The following is a 20,269-nucleotide window of genomic DNA, read 5'->3' as shown; positions in this document are numbered from 1 at the left end:
AACCCAGAAGCAAAAGTAGTATGAGAAAAATTTCAGATTTTCAAAACTAAGGAAGGACATCATGGAAAAAGAAACAAATGACAAAGAAGGTATTTGTGTCTAAAACCAATAAAGAAATAGTTAAAAGAAATGCTTGCAAACTAACAAGTGAATGAAAGGAATCACGAAAGAAAAAAGAGCAAAGAGGAAACCTAAAGAACCATGAACACGAATGCTTAAACTTTTTAATAATTAGAAGAATGTAAATTGAAACAACCAACACATTAACAAAAATCAGGCCACTATAGGAGAGTGCCAACTTTAGGTATGTGGAGGAGATATAAGAACACACCCCCAACCCTCCCCATGCACTGAAGAGAGTAGATTTATAGAGCAATGCTGGAAAGCAATTTGGCAGTGCTTAGACATATTAAATATACATTTATTAATAGATATTAATTAGCAACCCACTCCTGGGTATATATCCAAGAAAGATTCTCACACAGGAATATAAGGGAATATGAAAGACATAGTTTGGAAGCAATATAGGTATCTGTCATTGAATGAATTAAAATGTGGTGTGTTCCATACCTCACAGACTACTATACAGAAATTGTAATCAACAGACTAGATGACCACATAGTCACATCAATGTATCTTTAAAAAAAAGCATAGTACTTAGAGAAAAAAGTAAGAAATAAAGCAAGGCTATGGGTTCATTGCCAATTACAGAAAATATTGTACACCAAACACCACTACACACTTTACAAGGACAAAGACAAAAAAAATATATCAATCACATGAGAACAGTTGCTTAAGGGAGTTAGGATAAAAATTAAAGAACTTGTACAATCTGGGATGATAGTATGCCTTAAATGAAGTTGTTATTATTTGTTTTTTAAAAGGCAGCATTAGAGAATGTCTGCGCTAGAGGAGACCAGAGATTACCTATAGATTTCAAGGGTAGAGGTACTTGTCTCATTTCATAGATCAGAAAAGACAAGTATAAATGTAAGCCACGTAAACAGTGACTGTCCAAAGTTACCTAGTAAATTGCTGGCATAAGAAGAACTAAATTAAAATCTTCTGATTCTCGGTTTAATGAAATAAAATTACAATGTCTTAAAGCGGGGGGGGGGGGATATTTCTTTGCACTGCAATCACTGCTCTGGATGATCAAGAGTTTTTCTTGATATAGTTAATTAAGAACTTGTATCGCCAACAACCTAAAGGAAAAGAAGAAATCTTCCACATGGTAGAGCCAAAAACTTAATACCCTCAATCACACCACTCTTTGCCTCCACAAAACACTCACCATGCTCTTCAAGATATGCCTGGAGCCTATTGATGAGATCTTGTTTTATTCCCTTGGTCTCCAAACCACGAGCAAGACATTCTTGCTTTAGTTCAGCAAGCTAAGAAAAAAGAATAAAGTTTTTCCTTAGTTAACAGAATGAACATAGTGAAAAAAAAGAGGTACAGTTGACCCTTGAACAATGCTGAAGTTAGGGGTGCCAACACTCCATTAAGTCAAAAATCCATGAATTTCTGACTCCCCCAGAACTTAACTACTAATAGCCTACTGTTGACCAAAGGCCTTACTGATAACATAAACAGTCAAACAACATATATTTTGTATGTTTTATTATTGTATACTGTATTCTTACAATAACATAAGCTAGAGAAAAGAATATCAAGAAAATCATAAAGAGAAAATACATTTAGTATTGTATGTATTTACTGAAAAAAATCCAATATATAAGTGGACCTACACAGTTCGAACCCATGTTGTTCAAGGGTCAACTATAGTTCTCATAAGAAAAAGAAAGTTCAATCCAAAAAAACTGCTCTTAATCCCACCAAGCCTCTAGGTCCACAAAAATGGTCCACTTCCCTCTAATAATATGCAATATGCAAGAGGACTTTTCTAACAGATGGTGAAGAATAAACACCCTACTTTAATAAAATTCTTATCTATGCAACTATTTAGGATTATAAATCTTTAACTATTTCTGAGGGAGAGAGGTTTTTTCCTCCACCTGAAAAATTATTATACCAGCTAGTATGGAAATAATTAATCTTTAAGTAGAAAATCTAATTTTCTACAAGCAGATTCTTCTTACTATTGTCCCAGATCCTTTACTGCAATCTACCATACACATGCATACAAGTCTGACCACCGCAGAATTAGGTAACTGTGTTAGCCAGCTTAATGTCAACAATGAATTAAAGAATCTATGTCAAAATGGAAAAAAAATATCTAATGGCAAGCCACAAGTATTATTGAAGATTTTTAAAATCAGTAACTTGACTAAAGATATTAACAAGTATGCTTATCAACTTTGCAGACTACAGGAGGAGAAAGAATTGATGTATCGCTGACAGAACTAAGCTAGGGGAGGAGGGAGCTCTTCAGGGATAACAATAAGCCAAAATGAAGATTCAATTTAAAAAGAATAAGATATATCCATAAGGTACTACACTTACATTCAAAACAAATTGTTCGAAAACTAGATGAGCAAGATCTAGCTCAAAGAATAAAGACGTCAGGGTTTAAGATGATTACAAGTGCAGAGGGTTAACAGTATGATCTGCTGCCAAAGTAATTCTAGGTTATGAGTAACTGAAAAATAGAATACATTAAATGACGTTAACAGTCTCACTGGGCTTTAGATTCTTATTTTAGGCAGCATAGTAAAATGCTGATCCAAGGGGAACAAGCAGAAAAAGGAAGGCTCCAGATATCCTACATGCAGATCAGTGCACAACTAGATGTGTGGCCTGAAAAAAGATTTTACTAGTTTTGAAGTACAGATCTAAGACTAACCAGTAGAAGTTAAAAAGCAGATTCCCACAGAACTTTTACAATTCAGGGAATATGTTGTGCATCTCCAGGTTTTCAACCAAGGGAGCATTTGGAAATGGAGAAGGAAAGCCTTTTTCCCCCACAATAGACAGGTGGAGCATTCAGTTGACTCCAGGAGGCAGGCAAGCATTGAAAGTGAACTGCCCTACTCAACAAGCCAATAGTAAGTACCCTCCATTGAGAAACGGAGTTGGTAACATTCCATTAAAAGTGTAGATTGACTACATAGCCTAACATGGTTTCTGAAGTCACACTATCTGAGTTCAAATTCCAGCTTTACCATTCACAGCTATGTAAAGTTGGATGAATAACTTAACCTCTCTGTGCCTCAGTTTCCAATAAAACGGGGATAATGCAATCGTACCTATACCAAAGGGTAGTTATGAAGATTAAACCAGTAAATATTTGTAAAGCATTTAGAATAGTGTTTGGCAGCTAGTAAGCACTTTATAAATGTTAGATACTGGGTGAAAGATTAGACGAGATTGGACAGAATCGATGCTTCTCAGATTTCTGAATTTCACAGATCAATGTATATTTTTAAATAGGTAGACTGATAGGGCTGCCAACCTTTTTATAATACTCCAAAAAAGTTGTAGACAGATACTTTTGTAAAAAACAGTAAAAACCAATTACTAGAAAAATGATCATACCTTTGGATGTAGTAGCAGTGATGTCAAATTGTTATAAAAGCTTCTAAAAGCTTACTCGATTTTTTTTTTTGTTTCTCTTATCACTAACCAGTAACAAACAGTTCATGGACAATCACTGGCCTGAGGGCCATAACTTGAATAGTATTAATCTAGAATTAAATTCTCAGTGATCTCTAAGGTCCATTTCTTAAGAATCTTGATTTTTCACACCTTGGTACTTTTTTTTATTTTCTTTCAAATTCCTGGAGAACAAGTCTTTTGATTTTAGCAACACTTTTAAAAGTTTTTTGTTATAAAAGTATGATGTTCATTATCAAAGTTTGAAAATTCTAAAAAGTATAGAGGAAAATAAGTCTTATGTAACCCCAGCACTTAGAGGTCACCTAACATTTTAAATATAGTGTGTGTGCACGTGCACACACGTGCGTGTGTTTAGAGGGTGTTGCTTGTTTGTCTACAAAGCAATACCACTTCTTTATTTCCTGTAACTCCTAATCTTCCTCAGAAGCCTCGATTCTTTTTCTTTTTTTCCTGGTACATATTCAGGCAATTCGAAGTTCAACTGTATAACAGAGTTGTTTCCCCTTTCTTCCTTCTCAAAATTATGCCTACATTTAGGCAAAAGATTACAAAAACTTCCAGGTGACAGAGAAACAGTCAGTCACTAATGGTTTATGCACAGGATGCTGATGTGATATGGTCTGATCTAGACTTGGTACAACTGGTTGTTTACATGGATAGCATCCATCACTGCTGATCATTGACCTTGCCATTGCCTTTGGTCACTGATATCTCAGCTCTCCACCAGCTCCCAGTTCCTAACCCCAAGTCTCTGTTCATTCAGCAGTCTTCTCAGCACCTCTATGTCCCCTCTCTGGTCAAATTAAAATGTTACGGATACTTTTTACATATTGTATTACTTTAGTTATTACATCGTGGGTCCTGCTCATATACTGAGACATTATTTCAAGAGATATAAATGAGTAAAAACACGAAACAGCTGAAAATAAAGTCATTTCTTTCAGCATATTTCATTTTGGTACAATTATGTCAGTAGAACAAAAACCTTTTAAAGTCTCAAATAATAACTAACTTATGATACCAAATCTTACCCATTTTCATATGAATTTGCCTTTAAAATATTTTAAAAGAATATATTTAAAAAACAAGGAATACTGAGTGAATTGTAAGGTATGTGAATATCTCAATAAGGCTATTTTAAAAAACCAAGGTATAGAACATTATATACTGGATATTAACTTTAATGTTAATGTAGAAAATGTGCGCGTGCGCGCGCGCACACACACACACACTCCATGTGATACAGATACACAAGATGCCTGGACAAGAAATAGGTAACACTGGTTGAATCTGGGAAGAAGTTTGTTGAGGACAAGTGTAGGAAGGAAACTTTTTACCATATACCCTTTTGTACCTTTAGAATTGTGAACTTATACATGAATTACCTACTCAAAAAATTTATTTCTAAAAATTTTATTTTTCAGTTATCAGTAAGGTAGGTATTATCCTACTTATGGACCACATAATATATTTAACATTACCTATTTATTACCCGGCAATTTCTTCTGTTTACTAAGTTTAAATTTTGATTCAAATCTTCTTCATCTGTTATCTTTTGATATGGTTTATAAACTCTGTGAGGGCAGAGATATTTCATATCATTTTTAACATTTCATACAATAGGAACTCAAATTTATTTTCAAGTACTAATACATTCTAGACAAAGGGCTAAGTATTTGTAATGTGATTTCCTTACTTAATCCTTACAACAAACCTAAGTAGTTGGTATTATGATCCCAATTTATAAATTAAGAAAATGAGGCTTAAAGAGATTCAATAATTTGCTTAAAAATCATACAGCTAAAAAACAGTGGAGTCAATATGCCAGCTCAGGTCTCTCTGATTTAAGCCCAATCTTAACTATCAAGGTCCTGCCACTGCTCTCATGTGCACGTTCTAGCTCTACCTCTCTTTTTCTCTTTCCGTTTTCTTCTTCCCTCTCTTTCTCAGCCTCCTTACTAGCTCTCCTTCCACTCAACCCTGTAAATACTGATGTTCACTAAGACTCCATCTTTGGCCTTTTCATTCCACTTGTATCAAAGACTTTTTCACTTCCCAGAATCAAATCACTGACAAATTCTGTTGGCTCTACCTTCAATATATATCCAGAATCTAATCCCTTCTGGTTTTAAATACATATAGTAAAACCTCTGCAGCCCTCGTGCCTCATTATAGTTTATTCTCAACAAGGTAGTCAAGGTGATCTTTTGAAAACTTAAGTCAGAACATGTCATTCCTCTATTCAAAAATCCTCTATTGGTCTCCTAACTCATTAAGGGTAAAAGCCAGAGTCCTAATGATCACTTATGCAAGGCTCACAACTTCACCTCCTTCAAGTCTCTGTTTAAATATCTTCTTCTCAATGAAGTCTTCCCTCATCACCCTATTTTAAATTACAATACTCTTCTTCCTACTGTACTCCCTATCCTGCTTTCCTATTTTTCTCTACAGACCTTATCACTATTGGAACACTATAAATTTTACTTTATTGCGCCTTCTCCCAGTAAAACATAAGCTCCTTGACAGCAAGAATTTTTTCTGCTTTGGTCAATGCTATATCTCCAGCACCATGTTAGCTGACATATAGTAGGTACTCCATAAATATTTTCTGAAAAAGTTCCAAACCCTTGTATCAACTCTCAACTCTTGAGCAGGAGACTCATATTTCCAACTGACTACTGACATCTCTTAGTGCATGTTTCAAAGACACTCAAGCCCAAAACTGAACTTACCTTCTATCCTGCATAAAAATGGCTTCATTTCCTCCGAACCTAGACTAAAGGTATCACTACTTAAACCTTGGAGTCATTTTTCATTCCTCCCACATCTGAGTGATCTGTAAATACTTAACGATTCTATATCCCAAATTTTTTTCAATTTCATTCCCTTTCTAATAGCCACTCCCTTATTTCAGGTTTAAGTTTATTCACTTGATAAAGTTATATTGAGTATCCCCTACATATCAAGCATTATCTTAGATACAGCAAAACAGGAGTTCTTACCCACATGAAGCTTACAATATGGTAGAATAACAAGGCAATCAATGATCATATACATAATACTTTAAATGATAAAAAAGTACAGCGTCCTATGAAAGCATTTAAAACGTGGTCTGACCATGTGTGTGGATAGGGAAAACCCATCCTACCTTAAGGGTTCCTTGGGTAGATGTTTGACTGATGACTGAAGAGCAACTGGTAGTTAATTAAATGAAAATGTGGAGGATGGGGGTGGCAGAAACACTGCAGCCAAAAGCATGTGTAAAGGTTCTGGGTTCTGAGGTAAGGAGAGGTAGTAGCGTACAGTGATTAAGAGCATGAATTTTGGAGATAAACTACTTATATTTGATCAACCACTTATTAGCTGTGGGACCTAGGGCAAGTTACTTAGTTAATCTCCCTGAGCTTCCTTTTCTCATTTTAAAATGGGAATAATAGAGGCATTTACTTCACAGGGTTATTGTGAAAATTAAAGAGGTTTATATACGTAAATAGCTTCTACCAGTGCTTGTCACACAGTAAATGCTATGTAAGTGTTAGCAATTAATGAACACACTCATTTTGAGGAATGAAATAAAATAAAGCCACTGTGGTTGGAGTGTAAGAAATTAAGCTGGAGAAATTGGTAGGTAGTCTAAGGCTAAAAGGTTTTAAGCAGGGGAGTAACTTCTATAATAAAAAATATAACTGGTGAAATCTCTCCCTCTCCAGGCCCCATTCTCCATACTGCCAAAAGAACAGACATGGATCACACCAGTTCCTTTCAAATTTACAAAGGCTCTCCACTTCCCGCCTTCACGACAAAAACCAAATGCCTTACACAACTTAAAAGGCTCCTTTCAGTATTACTCCAATCTACTTTTATAGTCACATAATTTACCTAGTTCCCTTTACAAATGACCTTCAACCACCAACATATATGCACTTCATACTTCTATATTACATACATCTCACTGGTTTTCAACACTCTGGCATTAGTATACCCTTCTTCTCTCCTCTGCAGTAGTCCCTTTTCTCACCATTGACTAGAAATCTACTACTATTACAGTTCAAAGCATTCTGATCCTCAATTCAGTCTCTCCTTACAACTATGTTAGAATGACAGCATTTCTACAAAATCTTGAGGAATTTGCAGTTAATGTGAACTTACACATAAATTCTGATGATATTTTCTCTTTCCTATTTTGTAGCTTGTTCCTTTCCTCTGAGATCCCATTCTAAAAACCCAAAATCTCTTCATAAAAATGGAAAGATTTTTTTTTTAAAAAGAGACAAAACCCTAAGTCAACCCAAAAACTAGGATCACTCCATCAAGATCAATAGTGGCACCAAACATTAACTATCCTGGAAGTCAGAATTAAAGGCATAGGTTCTTAACCAGAGGTCCATGGACTCCTCAGGGCTACAAGGTAGTTTTATGAAGCCCCTCAAATCGCATGCAAAGTACGTGTACATGCCTTTTTCTGGGGAGAGGGTCCGTACCTTTCATCAGAGTTTCAAAGATATCTGTGACCTCCAAAAGGTTAAGAAGTGCTCTAGAGAAAAAGCAAAGACAAGCAAATGTGATTAAAAGAGTGAATCCTTTTTAGGCTGTCAGGAGTGCCTCGTGTTCCCTTAGACTATAATACCTGAAATCAGGTCAGAGGACATTATCCAATCAAAATAAAATTTAATGTTGACCTAACAAATAGATTTTAGGGAAGGAGGAACTCCATAAATCAACACAAAATCCATAAAGGCAAGTCATAAGGCTGGTGCCAAACTCCAGGGGTTTCAAAAATGGGACAAATAGGAAGAAACTATTTGATCATCTATTCATATTTCCTTTTTATCTCATTCATTTGAAAACTCCTTTTCTGACATACTGGTGAATTGTACACTTGAAACTTATTTTATTAATTTGTAATAAATTAAATTAAATAGCAAAAAAATTCCTTTTCTGTGTATGTTTTTAACATACATGACAGTATGGTAGTACATAATTTATTCAAGTATACATGCAATGGAGGTGGTTGCTCAATTTTTTCTACTTGTGGTATTAGGAGACTACTGATAATCTACACATTTCGGGTAACAAGTTAACAGTAATTCCAGGATAACACAAAAACTCACTAGCACAATTTAGAATCCAAGAGTAAGAAATCTATCAACTTTCACAAAAAAGCTAACTGATATCAACTAATAAGTGACTAAAAAGATCTCTCTCTGCCCTTACTCTCATTACTTTTTTTGCTTGTTTTTAAGCTCAACAAGCTTTAAAGGACCAATTTTAAGCTTCAGCTAAATCGGCTTGGTTTGTCCAAGGTTCCCAGGATGATATGAGCAAAACATTTAATGGGAAAACTAAAACTACAATGGACAACTAATCAGGATATTCCTTCAATTCGTTCTAAAAGAAACTACTCTGTTCTTCCATGAAAATAATCATCTGTACGTGAGAAAGCTACCAAAATTCTCAAAAGACAACTTATAACAGCTTCTGTGACTGAGAGTGTCACCCAGTGGTGATACCAAGAGATGCAGGGTCACCCGCGATATGAAATGGGACAAAGATAACCCTAACCTTGGAAATGTTTTTCCAAAACATTACAGCTACTAGTGAGTTGCCTCTCTGGCGGTAGGGGGTAGGGAGGTGAGGCTGGCCGGCGGAGAACCGCGCGAGAGAACGCGAAAACCTTAAATCTGAGCTATCTGTGCCTTTACTAACTCTGAAGATCTCCTAATCTCCAGGTTTCTGTGGGGAGGCCAATCTTCTGAGGCCTCGCTTCAGGTTTCAAAGTCCCCCCCCCCCACAACCCACCCCGGGGGCGTAATCTCATTTAAAGAAAGGGAGTGGAAGCATTTTCTGGATAATGTTTGAGACATAGATAGATAGAAATACAAAAAGGTGCCATTATCTGCTAACGGGAATCTCAGCTTAGGACACAATAGGTAGGAAAGCATCAACCCAGAGAAGAAAAAGGGGTCCTAGGTCTGGAATGGGGCAAAGAGGAGGGGACCACTGACGTAATGCAGCTCTGACGAAAAACGAGGAGAGAACAGGTTGAAGGCATTTACACAACCTGGTGGAAAAGTGGCAGACGACATAAGGATGAAGAAGGGAGCCGAAAGAACAAGTACAGACACAGTAAAGCCGTGAAGAGCACGGGAAATTAGGGAAGGCGTAGTGGGGAAGATCGGAAGCACAAAAGAACTACGGCGGAAGCCAGAAAAAAGTGGAAAAGCCCGCAAGGAGAACACGTAGGAAAAAGCACAAGCCACCTGGGAGAATTCAGTCCCCAGAAAAGTCCAAGTCAGCCCTTTCCTCCTTTCACGGTACCTTCAGCTTATGGAGCTCCACCGTCTCCGCCGCCATCTTGTTACCCCTCCACTCCACTAGGCCCCCACCCGCTGCCCCCGCCTCCAGGAACTCCCGCCTAGGCGCAGACAACCAGGAACGACCAATCACTGACACTCTTACTACCACCTCATACCATCAACTCTTCCCATTAGTCAATAGCTGACGTCCCTCTCACTCCTCTAGGCAGCTTTCCCCACCTCTCTCGCAAGGTGGGGCAGGGAGAGGGGCGGGTTCTGTACCTTCTGAACGACGGAAATAGCGACCAATTGTGCATTCCCATTGCAGACCGCCAACCAATGCGTGGTGGCAGCGCTGATTCTGTTCCACCAATAGGAAAGCGCAGACGGGCGAAGGCGGATGCTTCCTGGAGACTACAGGTGTAGAAGTGAGCGTCGGACCCATAGCCGTTTCTGAAGCTGGCAGGTAGGGGCTTCCGAAAGACGGGAAAGGGGTGCTAAGGAAAAATGGTGGGAGACGAAGAGGTGGATTGGGTGGAGCGGCGGCGAGTTAAATACCAAGAGAGGAGCGCTGAAGAGAGCCGACGAATGTGAGGAAAGCTGGGAGGAGCATGGGACAGGCTCAATCGTAGGGTTTAGGGAATTTTAGGTAGGAAAGGGCAGGCATCAACTTTAGAGCTACCACGATTTTAAAGAGGCAAGTTCAGACGGTCAAAGCCGCTCCTGGCTTCGGAGGTAGAGCTCCACCTCTCGAGGCGCTCAAATTCAGGTAACTTCCTAGTTCAGTCCAAAATCCCTGAGCAAATTTTTGCAGCGCCCCACGCTTGAGAGAAGGAATTGGGATGCTGGTTGTTTACAGCCAAGCGTATGGGAGACAGGGCAGGCAAGCCCCAGAAAAAAAGGTAGGGATTAGAAGTAGCTTTACTCGCTCAGTGATTCTTTGTGTCCCATGATCCTCTTCTGGAATTCTGGGTGTATGTAACCTCTTCATGATTCCTTATTAACTTCAGGAGAGTAAGATACCTGTTTCCCTTGCTCCTTGAAGCAGGTGCCCAAAGCCTAGGCTTACTCCTTCAAGTTATAGTTGATGTGTAAAGATTACCGTATGTCTCTAAGATGTAGAGAGAACTCTCTTGCCTTTTATGTTCCCCCCACACCAAGTCTTCAGTTTTTTCTTTGTGCATGATGGGGATGTTCTTTCATCCCCAATAGAGTTCAGGGGATTTGGGCTATTCAGGAGACAATGTGGGGGAACGAATTCAAAAATAGGTTGAGAGGAAATTGAGATGGACTCCTGCCTGATCCCTCACTGTGGTAGGATGAATGTGGGGGTGGCACACAGCGAAGTAAACCCCAACACTCGAGTGATGAGTAGCCGGGGCATCTGGCTGGCCTACATCACCTTGGTAGGACTGCTGCATGTGGTTCTACTCAGCATCCCCTTCTTCAGCATTCCTGTTGTCTGGACCCTGACCAACGTCATCCATAACTTGGTGAGCACTAAACCACACCCTTACACCCACACCAGGCCTTTCCCACCAAAAAAAAGGAAAATCCCGAATTATTTGGGGATATGTCTTCCTTTTGGGATCTTAGCCTAAGTCTTGGGCTAAGGGACTACATTCTGCCCCTTCACACTGCCCCCTTCTCTCCTTCCAGGCTATGTATGTCTTCCTACATACAGTGAAAGGGACACCCTTTGAGACTCCTGACCAAGGAAAAGCTCGGCTACTGACACACTGGGAACAGATGGACTACGGGCTCCAATTTACTTCTTCCCGCAAATTCCTCAGTATCTCTCCTATTGTACTGTAAGTCTAGGGGGAGATATGGGAGATGCTCCAAGACCAAGGTACAAAGGCCCACAGGAAAGCTTTAAAAAAAGCAGACTACTCAGACTCTTTGAAGATATTATGGCATAGAAGGTCTAAATCTAAGGAGTACAGTTAAAAAGTCCAGGCAATAATCAAATGTTCCTTGCTGCCTCCTTGGTAAAGTAGAGAAGGGACTGAAAACCAAGTAAAACCAAATGATTTTACACTTCAAAAGAAGTAAATAAATCAAGGCAGAACTAATGTAAATCTGAAAACTGACTGTGGAGAGTAGAAGCAAAGAAGACTTGTTTAAGAGTCACACAGACTGAAACTGCTTCAGCTGTCATTTGCTGTTATATCATTAACAAAAAACACACAAACTTACAGATCTCCAGTTAAAGGTGCTACCTGATTATCTCCCCAGCACCAAAGTAAATACTGTTAATATTGCTGGTGTACTTTCAGATATCCCAGGACTACATGCAATAAAACTGGTCATTTAAAATAGAGAAAGTTGCTGGAAAGGCATGAACATGGATAGGGAAGGCTAACTTCACTCAACCTATTTCTTCTCTCCCCAGCTACCTCCTAGCCAGCTTCTACACCAAGTATGATGCTGCTCACTTCCTCATCAACACAACCTCATTGCTCAGTGTACTGCTGCCTAAGTTGCCCCAATTCCATGGGGTCCGTCTCTTTGGCATCAATAAATACTGAGGGATGGGGCTGGGACGACTATGGCACAAAAAGCTGTAACATCCTTCCTTTCTCCATACTGTCTTCTGTATCTTGAAAGCTTGAGAACTATACAACCTTTCCTAAACTTCCAAGAAGAGAATAGATTGGAAAACAGGGCTCCCTGGGCCCAGCCCTGCTAGGAGCAAGCTTCTTGGAATCAGGAGAGGCAGGTAAGGGACCAATCACTTTCCTCCACCACAGGAAGCCATGTGTGGTAATTAAGTTTTTCCATATCTTCCACCCCTACCACTTTCCAGCTGTTTTGCTTGTATTTTCCTTATAATAAAGATAACTTTTTTGCCAGATACGGCTACAGTTTGGTCAGCAAGAAGGGTAGGGAGATGTCTTCATAAGGCTGGGGGAAAAAATGGAACAGTGACCTAGGTACAAAACTTCTCTAAGATATCTTTTACCCTTCTCCCTTGGTTCAGTAGGAGTTGTCCTTCACTCTCAGCTAAAACTTAGTAGAGAAACGATTCTCAAAAGAGAAAAAGGACTCCAACTACATGGGTAAAGAAGAGAGGGAAGATACAGGTTGCCAGTTATATATTTATAGAAAGATAATCCCTGGCTTTAAATAGATATGTACATACAAATATGAACAAACTTAAAAAAATACAAACCCTTGGATCATAAGGGGGCTGCCAGGAGCCTCTTTATCCTTCCCCCTCACCCAAGGGCAGAGGGAATGAGTCTGCTTTTTAAAAATTATTAGTTTTGGCCATCCCTGCAGTAACAAGCATAAAGTTGGGCAATTACCCACAAGGTGAAAGTCAGAGGAAAATTTCAGAGTTCTCCCTCTCTGAACTCTATGTATCTCCTATAATTAGGGCTACATGCTTTCTTATTCTGTCTTTTAACTAGTAATATTGGGGTAAAGGAGGGGCTCCCTCCTGAAATAGGTCAAGAAATAAGATAGACTTATAGTTTAAAAAGAGGGTGGAAAGTGTCATCTGCTGTAGAAGCAAAAGACAAGACAAAGGCATACAGACCTCAGGAAATACCCAGTTCCTACACTACTATGGGAGATACTGTCCAGCCCAGGTCCATGCCCTAGGTTCTTTGCTCTAGCCACCCCCTATTTTCTTTGGTATTGTCAGAAGACAAGATTCAGTTTCTGGATGCTGGTGGAGGGAGAGTGGTTCCGGGGCTTCCTACAAGTACTGAGTGAACAATTTGAGCTTAAAATTTTCCCTTTTTTAAAATATTTAAAAATAAACCAAACTCCATCCTGTGCTGTACACAGCCCTTTTGACTCCCTGACATTGATTTAAAAAAGAAGAGAAGGAGTGTCAACGTTGGAAGGGCCTCCTCACTTTCTTCCGCCTTTTCGGTTTGGCTTCTCCTTTAGGTACTGTGCTGTTGGGCCTGGAGGCTGTGGTAGCCCCAGGGCCAGGCTGAGGAGCTGCAAAGGAGTTCCCATTGGACATCTGTCCTGGGGGTACTTGAAAGATCCGGTTCAAGAAATCCTGAAGGTCAGCAGGAGGGGCTCCTTGGGTGGCTCTGAGAGAAAAACAATAATGAAACGAGAGAGTAAGAGTCAAATGGTTACCTATGTCACCTATTTATACCTAAGTTAAAGATATGTTGAGTCAGTTACCAAACTTCTTGAAGGGTGAGACATCTACGTATCCTAAACAGCATGTCATCTGAAACCATATTCAGAACTAGAATAGTAAATAGATTGCTGAAAGAAATACCACCTACCTCTGTCGCCCACTGGTGCCTGGGATCCGAGAACCAAATGAGATGTGATAGGGGACTCTGTGGGTATCTGGGGAGATTCCCACACGCTGGCATCCAGCCCACTCTATAAGCATGAGAAATAATTAGCCAATACATCACAGTTTTGAGCATATATGCACTATATTTCTAGAAGACAGAAGTGTACCTGTGATGTCATACACCTTTCCATCCATCAGCGCAAAGTAGGTGATCTTGAGGCCCAACATGCTTGACTCTGCCCAAAAGTCTCCTTCTTCAGCAGGGTGCAGCCTGTTACACTCAGCACAGTATCTGGCACTCTTAGGCTCTCGGTCCATTTCAAACCTCCTGCAACCCAACAAAAGGACAGTTCCTTAATAATTTGTCAAGCCTGTGGTGTTGATGTAGTTTCATCATTCATTACCATTGTGGCTAAAACATATATTATCTCCACTGAGTTGTTACATACGCTTACGTACACCCTCCCCTCAACCTTCTATCTCAAAGCTAAAAAATATCTTTTTTTCTTACTGCTAATTCAAATCCCCAATCTCTTGACAATATAGCAGAAGTGGAAACCTAAAGGTCTTTTTACTCATCAGCAACATCCCACAACTATCAATCATACTCACAAGGTTTTTCACTACCTATTCCCTAAGCTGTGGCTGTCCCATTCCTGTGCTATTTCATACCTATGCTTTCCCTGGCATCGGCTGCACATCATAGTATTCATTGCCTCTTTGAGGTCATCCTGCAGCTTGGACAGAAACTCATTCACTGACCGGCTCAGCTCATTCTCTGCCATTCGTTTCCTAAGGGAAGAAAGGCTTTGTAAATCAAAGGGTATTGAGCAAGGGACAAAGGGAGACATATCTGTTGGCCTCTTGAGGCCACTAGAAAGACAAGCAACCTCAGTTCACCTCAGAGAGCCTCCATCCACTAGTCCATGGACCTCAGCTATTGAAGATTATTCATTTACCCCACCTGACAAATCCCCATCTCCAACTTACATCTCATATTCCTTCCGCCTTTCAGGGTTGCTGACAATGTCCCAAGCTGCCCGCAAAACCTTGAAGGCTTCCTCAGCCCGGGGATGATGATTTTTGTCAGGATGAACCTACTAAGACAAAGATTTCATCACAAATCCATTCCAACTCTCTCCTCATCTTGGATCAAAATAACCTTAAGTCAAAGGGTTCTCTTTCACCATGTTTTTGGAGTCAGTATAGCTTAATTAATTGCTCTGGCTCTTCAGATAGATCTCATTTCATGTCCCAGCTCTGTCACTAGCAACATGACAGAATATTTTATCTATCCTGGATTATTGGGAGTATTAAATGAGAATACATGTCAAGTATTTAGTGCAGAATCTGGTACTAGGATGATCTGCCATCCCATTGTGCCTGGGATTATCCCAGTTTTAGCACTTAAATTCATGTGTCAGAAACCCCTCAATCCCAAGCAAACAGGGATGGGTGGTCACCCTACCTGGCACATGCATACTAAGCCCTCATATTTTACCTTTATTGTGAGTCAAAGTAAGAATTCCAAAGATATTAGGTCCTCAAACTCACTCTTTTCTAACTAGAAAATTCTTGTATCTAATGAAAACATCCTACAATAGTTTGCCTTTCTGTCCCACAAATGAAATAGCATATCATGATCCTCACGGGCTTTTTTAAATCCAATTTTCAGCCTTTTCTCCAAGATAAATAATATCCTCTCTTCCTACAGCTTCCTGATTGTTCCCATCTTCATTCCTAAAAAATAAGATAAAGCTAGTCTCCTGACTGATACCAAACAAGCAGAATACTGTTAATCTCCCATATTCCAAAGCTTATAGAACAGCCTTTTAGTCATGGTCACTCTGGAGCCTAATATGAGGAGTGAGAGGTTTCTATAAAAGAAACCAACAGACACTTTGGCCCAGAACAAGGGAGAACTTGGAGCTTTAGTGTGTGGGACAGGTGTGTTGAGGATCAGGGAACTTACATCATCTCTATTCCAAGAAAGTAAGTTGGAAATCGGAAATTTTGTAAGAATGATATTACCCAAGAGAGGATGTCTGCTAAAAGACATGAAGGTGAGAAAAGAGCTCCACTATTTTTAATAATTTGAGAATAAGTAGTTCCCCACTCTAAGAATATCCCAGGCTATCCACTAAGGGACAAGCATTTCCCACTAAACTAATTTAGCCCTCTGGTAAGTTATAATCTGGTACTTTATTGTATCTTGAATGGTTAATGAGAACAATAGCTGCCCATTCTTTGGTGTCATGCAACCACTGAAGTAATTTGCACACTGTAATATTTTACCAGTTCAGTTCCATACATTCAGTCAAACAGGCCTCCAGTGCAATTTACACACATTACTTACATTCATAATATAGTTTTACTTGTACAGAAATAGCAATGTCATCTAAAAATAGCAACCTAAGAAAATAAAAATAGCAATCTAATATCAACTTCTAATAACAATGTGATTGCATGCTTGTATTAAATCATTTCCCTCAAGCATGTAGTATGTTACAGCTCCCACCTGTAACTCTCCTTTTATCAATAAAAGCAACCATATTTTCATGTATGACATACACATGCACATATCTATGATTTACATTCCATTCTCCTTCCCTTTCCTACTCTGGGTTGCTGGCCTTGAAATAAATAGCTTTTCTTTCACCTGGTCCTGGAATAATCACTAACATGAACTTGCCCTGAACTATGCCCTGAACTTTCCCACACTAGGTCCACACTTGCCTTTCTGAGAGAGAGAGTTGGATTTCCCTGTGTTCAAAACACACTCATTTATTCAGGGAGAGGAACTAACAGGCTTTCTGACTAGGCCTCTTCTCCACCCTAGTCAGAGGGACTTCTGTCTGGATATTTCAGGGTGAGTGAGTCCAAAACTGCCTGATATATCAGGTTCATTTCTTTTCATTAAAAAGAATCTTCATGGCAAAAAAAAACTTAAAATGAAGGGAAATTCAGATCCCATAGCAAAGGGGACTCTTTCCTAAGAATTAATTAGTTCCTCTTCAGCTTTAAGTTGACTTTCTTCTCTGCCTTCCCTTTATTCTACTCTCCCTAAAATTAGAATCGAAAATATGGGAATGAAAGAGGGCCAAGAAACAGAGGGGAAGAATACTCACCATCACTGCCAGCTGCCTATAGGCTTTCTTCAGTTCAACATCTGATGCTGTGGCTTCAACCCCCAACACATGGAAAGGGTTTAGCTCATCTTCAGGAACCCCAGCCATGGTCAAGAGTCGAGCCATTTCTTCTTCAGGTTGGCAGTAGCGACTGCTAGCTACAGGTGCATTCCCCTGCCTGTTAGTCCTCTGTTTGACCCAAGGCAACTCCAGCCAACCCCACTGAACCATTCTTACCAGCTGCTGCCATGGCCTGCTATCTCTCAACAGAATCAGGCAACGCTGCACGGTGGGAGAATCCAGCCAAGAGAAGAGCCAGATGGCTTTACCCCTCCAACCTAAACGATCACCCAGTCCCACCAGAAATCGCCAGCCCAACTGCAGACAGCCCAAAAAGAGGGCCAGAAACAGGAGCAGCAAAGCACCCAGTAGCCTAAGAAAACGGGTGAACAGCCATGCCCCATAGCAAATTCCCTGGCTCAGAAACTGGAACATCACCTGGGCCCAGCCCCCCAGCCGCCCTGCCCAGATTCCCACCCAGTCTCGAAAAAGGTCCAGATCACTGCCTTTCAGCTGCCTGCATGCATAGATGAGATGGCCACAAGTTTCCACATACTCTCCCACCAATACCAGCAGTTTGATCAGCCTCCAGAAACCTGCCTGTCCGAGCTGACACAGTTCCTCTGCTCCCCACAATCCCAGGCCTCTGCGTTTATCAGCCTGACTTCGTTTCCGGCCCAGCCTATGTCGACCAGGGGACCTGGGATCTCTGCGTCCACCCTCCCGAGTATCCTCCTTGGCTGAAGCACGGTGCCGCTGTCTCCGGGGTGGGGGTTTCTTTCCACTGGGCACACGTGAAAAATCACTGGGGAACTTGGGCTCCTCCTCATCATATTCTTCCAGCTCTTCATCTTCCCCCAAAACTGGAGAAGTACAGTGGTGGCAAAAGTTGCTACAAGAGCTATCTCCTCCTTCAGAGTAAGACCCTTCAGGAATTCCAGAGGTTCCCTGGCAGTTGCAAGCAGATGGAATGGAAAGAAAAGAAGGGTTCCCATCCTCTTGGTACCCAGCCTCATTCTCTCTTGAGAGTTCCTGGTCCGCTCCTGACTCTTCTTCTGAAGATGCCTCACTCTGATCAGGGTCCTCTCCATCTCTAGGGGGTCCTGGACCCCTTGGGGGGCCATGGCTTGGATCCGACCAGTGGGCTGCATTTGGGGGCTGTGTGTACTTAGGACTAGAGTGTTCTGTGAGGCAGCGGGTACCATTAGGAGCAGGCCCCGCTGAGTCCTTGAGTCCTGAGAATGAAAGTATTTCAGGGTCCACAGAGGGTCCTAACGTCCTGAGGGCGGAACCACCACTGTGGTGGGCTCCACACAACCCTCTTTCTCCGGGGTGCTTCTGGGCCATGACCCCGGGTCTTCCTGAGGATTTTAGGTAACAGCCATCATGGTAAATTCTGATGCCTGTAACAAAGATATAAAAGTGGGGATGATCAAGGATAGGACCAAGGGGTTAAACAATCTTAAATTAGTAATATATTTAATGCATCCACCTCCCTTGTTTTCCCCAGTTCTTCTGAGGCATTCGTTACCCCTAGCAATAAGCCAATACTATATTAACCACAACACTGCTCCCTGCCCCATCTTGCAAATCCCTAGTTTTTTTCTCTCTCCAGACATGGTCCTGAATCAGAGAAAGGAGGAGGTACGGCAAAGGGTGTGGCCCTGGGGTCACTCCTGTAAAAAAAGGAAAGACGATCGAAAAGGGGGGGCCGCAGGCTGCCAGAAAAGGGTGGGGACCGCGCAGCCTTCAAGGAAAACCTGGGGGCAGAGCTTGGGGTTGCCCCTGAGACAGAGGGCCAGGGAACCCTTGGGCTGGGTAGAGGAGACGAAGGTGACGTACCGAAGAGCGGCGGTAACTCCTCCCCCTCGAGCAGCCGGGCCCAGGGCCAGGGGGAGCTACGAGAGCAGCTCCCCCGGCTCCCACTCCCGCTCACGCTCTGCTTCCGCCTTCCGTCCGCGCCGCGGCCACTGACCTACCCCTGCTTCCACATCCGGGATCAGGGAAGAGACGGGAAGAAGAAGAAAAAGCGGTTGGTGGAGGCGCGAGCCAGTCTAGCAAGCACTAAGTCAAATCAGAGGAGGCGGCCCTAGGAAACACTGGCCGCACCCCTTAAAGAGCCCTCTGCTGCCGCCCTCCGCGTGCTGGAGTGGGATCCCCGCGGGTTGCAACTCTGGAAGCGAAGCAAATGGGCGCTGCAGCAGTGCCTGCAGACAGGGGACAGATTCTCAGGGTTCCTCTGGCTGGATTCTTATGTTTTGCCGAGACTAGGAGATAGAGGACAGCCACCGAGCCACAGTCTGTTTCCCTTACACACAAAACCAGGGAGCGTAGAGGGGCCACCACCCAGATCCCTTCCCTGCTGGCTGTAGCGAAGACAGAGGCCCTTTTGTATCATGCGGAGGTGGAGCGAGGGGAGGACGCCCCGGGCTGGCCCCCGCCCTGGTCCCCCTAGCGCTGCCCCTTCTTTCCCAGCAACCGTCGGCCTCCCCAGCTCCTGACCCAGCTGGCGAAGTGCCCCGTAAAACTGCAGCTCCCACGGCCAGGATCCGCCCCTCTGGACACAGCTCCCAAGCCCCGTCACAGAATGGGACCCAGAAACTGGGAGTGTAGCTCCGCTGGGCTCAGGACCTGAGCGAAGTGCCAAAAAACATTGCACTCATCTGCATGCTGTTTTACATCTCGTTTGCATACCAAGCTGTTCGGTCGACGTCGACACGCGCCCCCGCCCCCACGCAGACCCGGCTCGGGTCCCCTCTCCGTCGGTCCCCTCTTCTACACACGCGTCTCTCGTTAGTCCCCCTTCCAGACTCCGTCTTGCTCCGCAAGTTTGTCCACCCATGAACCCCTCGCCGGCGTCCCTAAAGCAGTAAAAGCCCCTTCCCCGAATCCCCAATTCCGACCACCAGGTTCTCCAGAAGACAATACTC

General features: G+C 41.9%; 3 protein-coding genes across 5 annotated transcripts in view; 1 reads left to right on the top strand and 2 right to left on the bottom strand.

The window, feature by feature from the left end:
- SARNP (SAP domain containing ribonucleoprotein) overlaps nt 1–10,023 on the bottom strand; it is a 37,666-nt gene extending 27,643 nt beyond the window's left edge. The window contains exons 1-2 of the mRNA XM_011375728.2: nt 9,898–10,023; nt 1,295–1,394 (exon numbers count right to left, since the gene is read on the bottom strand). Coding sequence (XP_011374030.1) covers nt 1,295–1,394; nt 9,898–9,933 — 136 coding nt within the window. The 5' untranslated portion in view covers nt 9,934–10,023. The remainder of the gene's footprint in view (nt 1–1,294; nt 1,395–9,897) is intronic.
- Nucleotides 10,024–10,197: 174 nt separating this feature from the next.
- On the top strand, nt 10,198–12,732 carry ORMDL2 (ORMDL sphingolipid biosynthesis regulator 2). Of its 2 annotated transcripts, XM_011375729.2 has the most exons (4): nt 10,198–10,341; nt 11,194–11,368; nt 11,535–11,686; nt 12,271–12,732. In XM_011375729.2, exons 2-4 carry the CDS (start codon nt 11,195–11,197, stop codon nt 12,404–12,406), a joined length of 462 nt encoding a protein of 153 aa, XP_011374031.1. In that variant the 5' UTR covers nt 10,198–10,341; nt 11,194; the 3' UTR covers nt 12,407–12,732. The 2 variants fall into 2 exon arrangements, with proteins under 2 accessions (XP_011374031.1, XP_023376500.1); XM_023520732.1 differs by lacking the exon at nt 10,198–10,341 and having other exon boundaries at nt 10,959–11,368.
- A 224-nt stretch (nt 12,733–12,956) lies between these two features.
- DNAJC14 (DnaJ heat shock protein family (Hsp40) member C14) lies at nt 12,957–20,250 on the bottom strand. 2 transcript variants are annotated; one of them, XM_011375726.2, is made up of 8 exons: nt 19,842–20,250; nt 19,182–19,320; nt 17,280–18,742; nt 15,142–15,248; nt 14,824–14,943; nt 14,319–14,479; nt 14,135–14,237; nt 12,957–13,930 (listed from the first exon to the last, which is right to left on the bottom strand). In XM_011375726.2, the coding sequence occupies exons 3-8, from the start codon at nt 18,684–18,686 to the stop codon at nt 13,720–13,722; spliced, it is 2,109 nt and encodes a 702-aa protein (XP_011374028.1). In that variant the 5' UTR covers nt 18,687–18,742; nt 19,182–19,320; nt 19,842–20,250; the 3' UTR covers nt 12,957–13,719. The 2 variants fall into 2 exon arrangements, with proteins under 2 accessions (XP_011374028.1, XP_011374029.1); XM_011375727.2 differs by having other exon boundaries at nt 20,034–20,250.
- Nucleotides 20,251–20,269: the final 19 nt, after the last annotated feature.

This window comes from Pteropus vampyrus, unplaced genomic scaffold, assembly GCF_000151845.1.
Source record: "Pteropus vampyrus isolate Shadow unplaced genomic scaffold, Pvam_2.0 Scaffold276, whole genome shotgun sequence".
Classification (NCBI taxonomy): Eukaryota; Metazoa; Chordata; class Mammalia; order Chiroptera; family Pteropodidae; genus Pteropus; species Pteropus vampyrus.
This window is presented reverse-complemented; position numbering and strand designations above follow the sequence as displayed.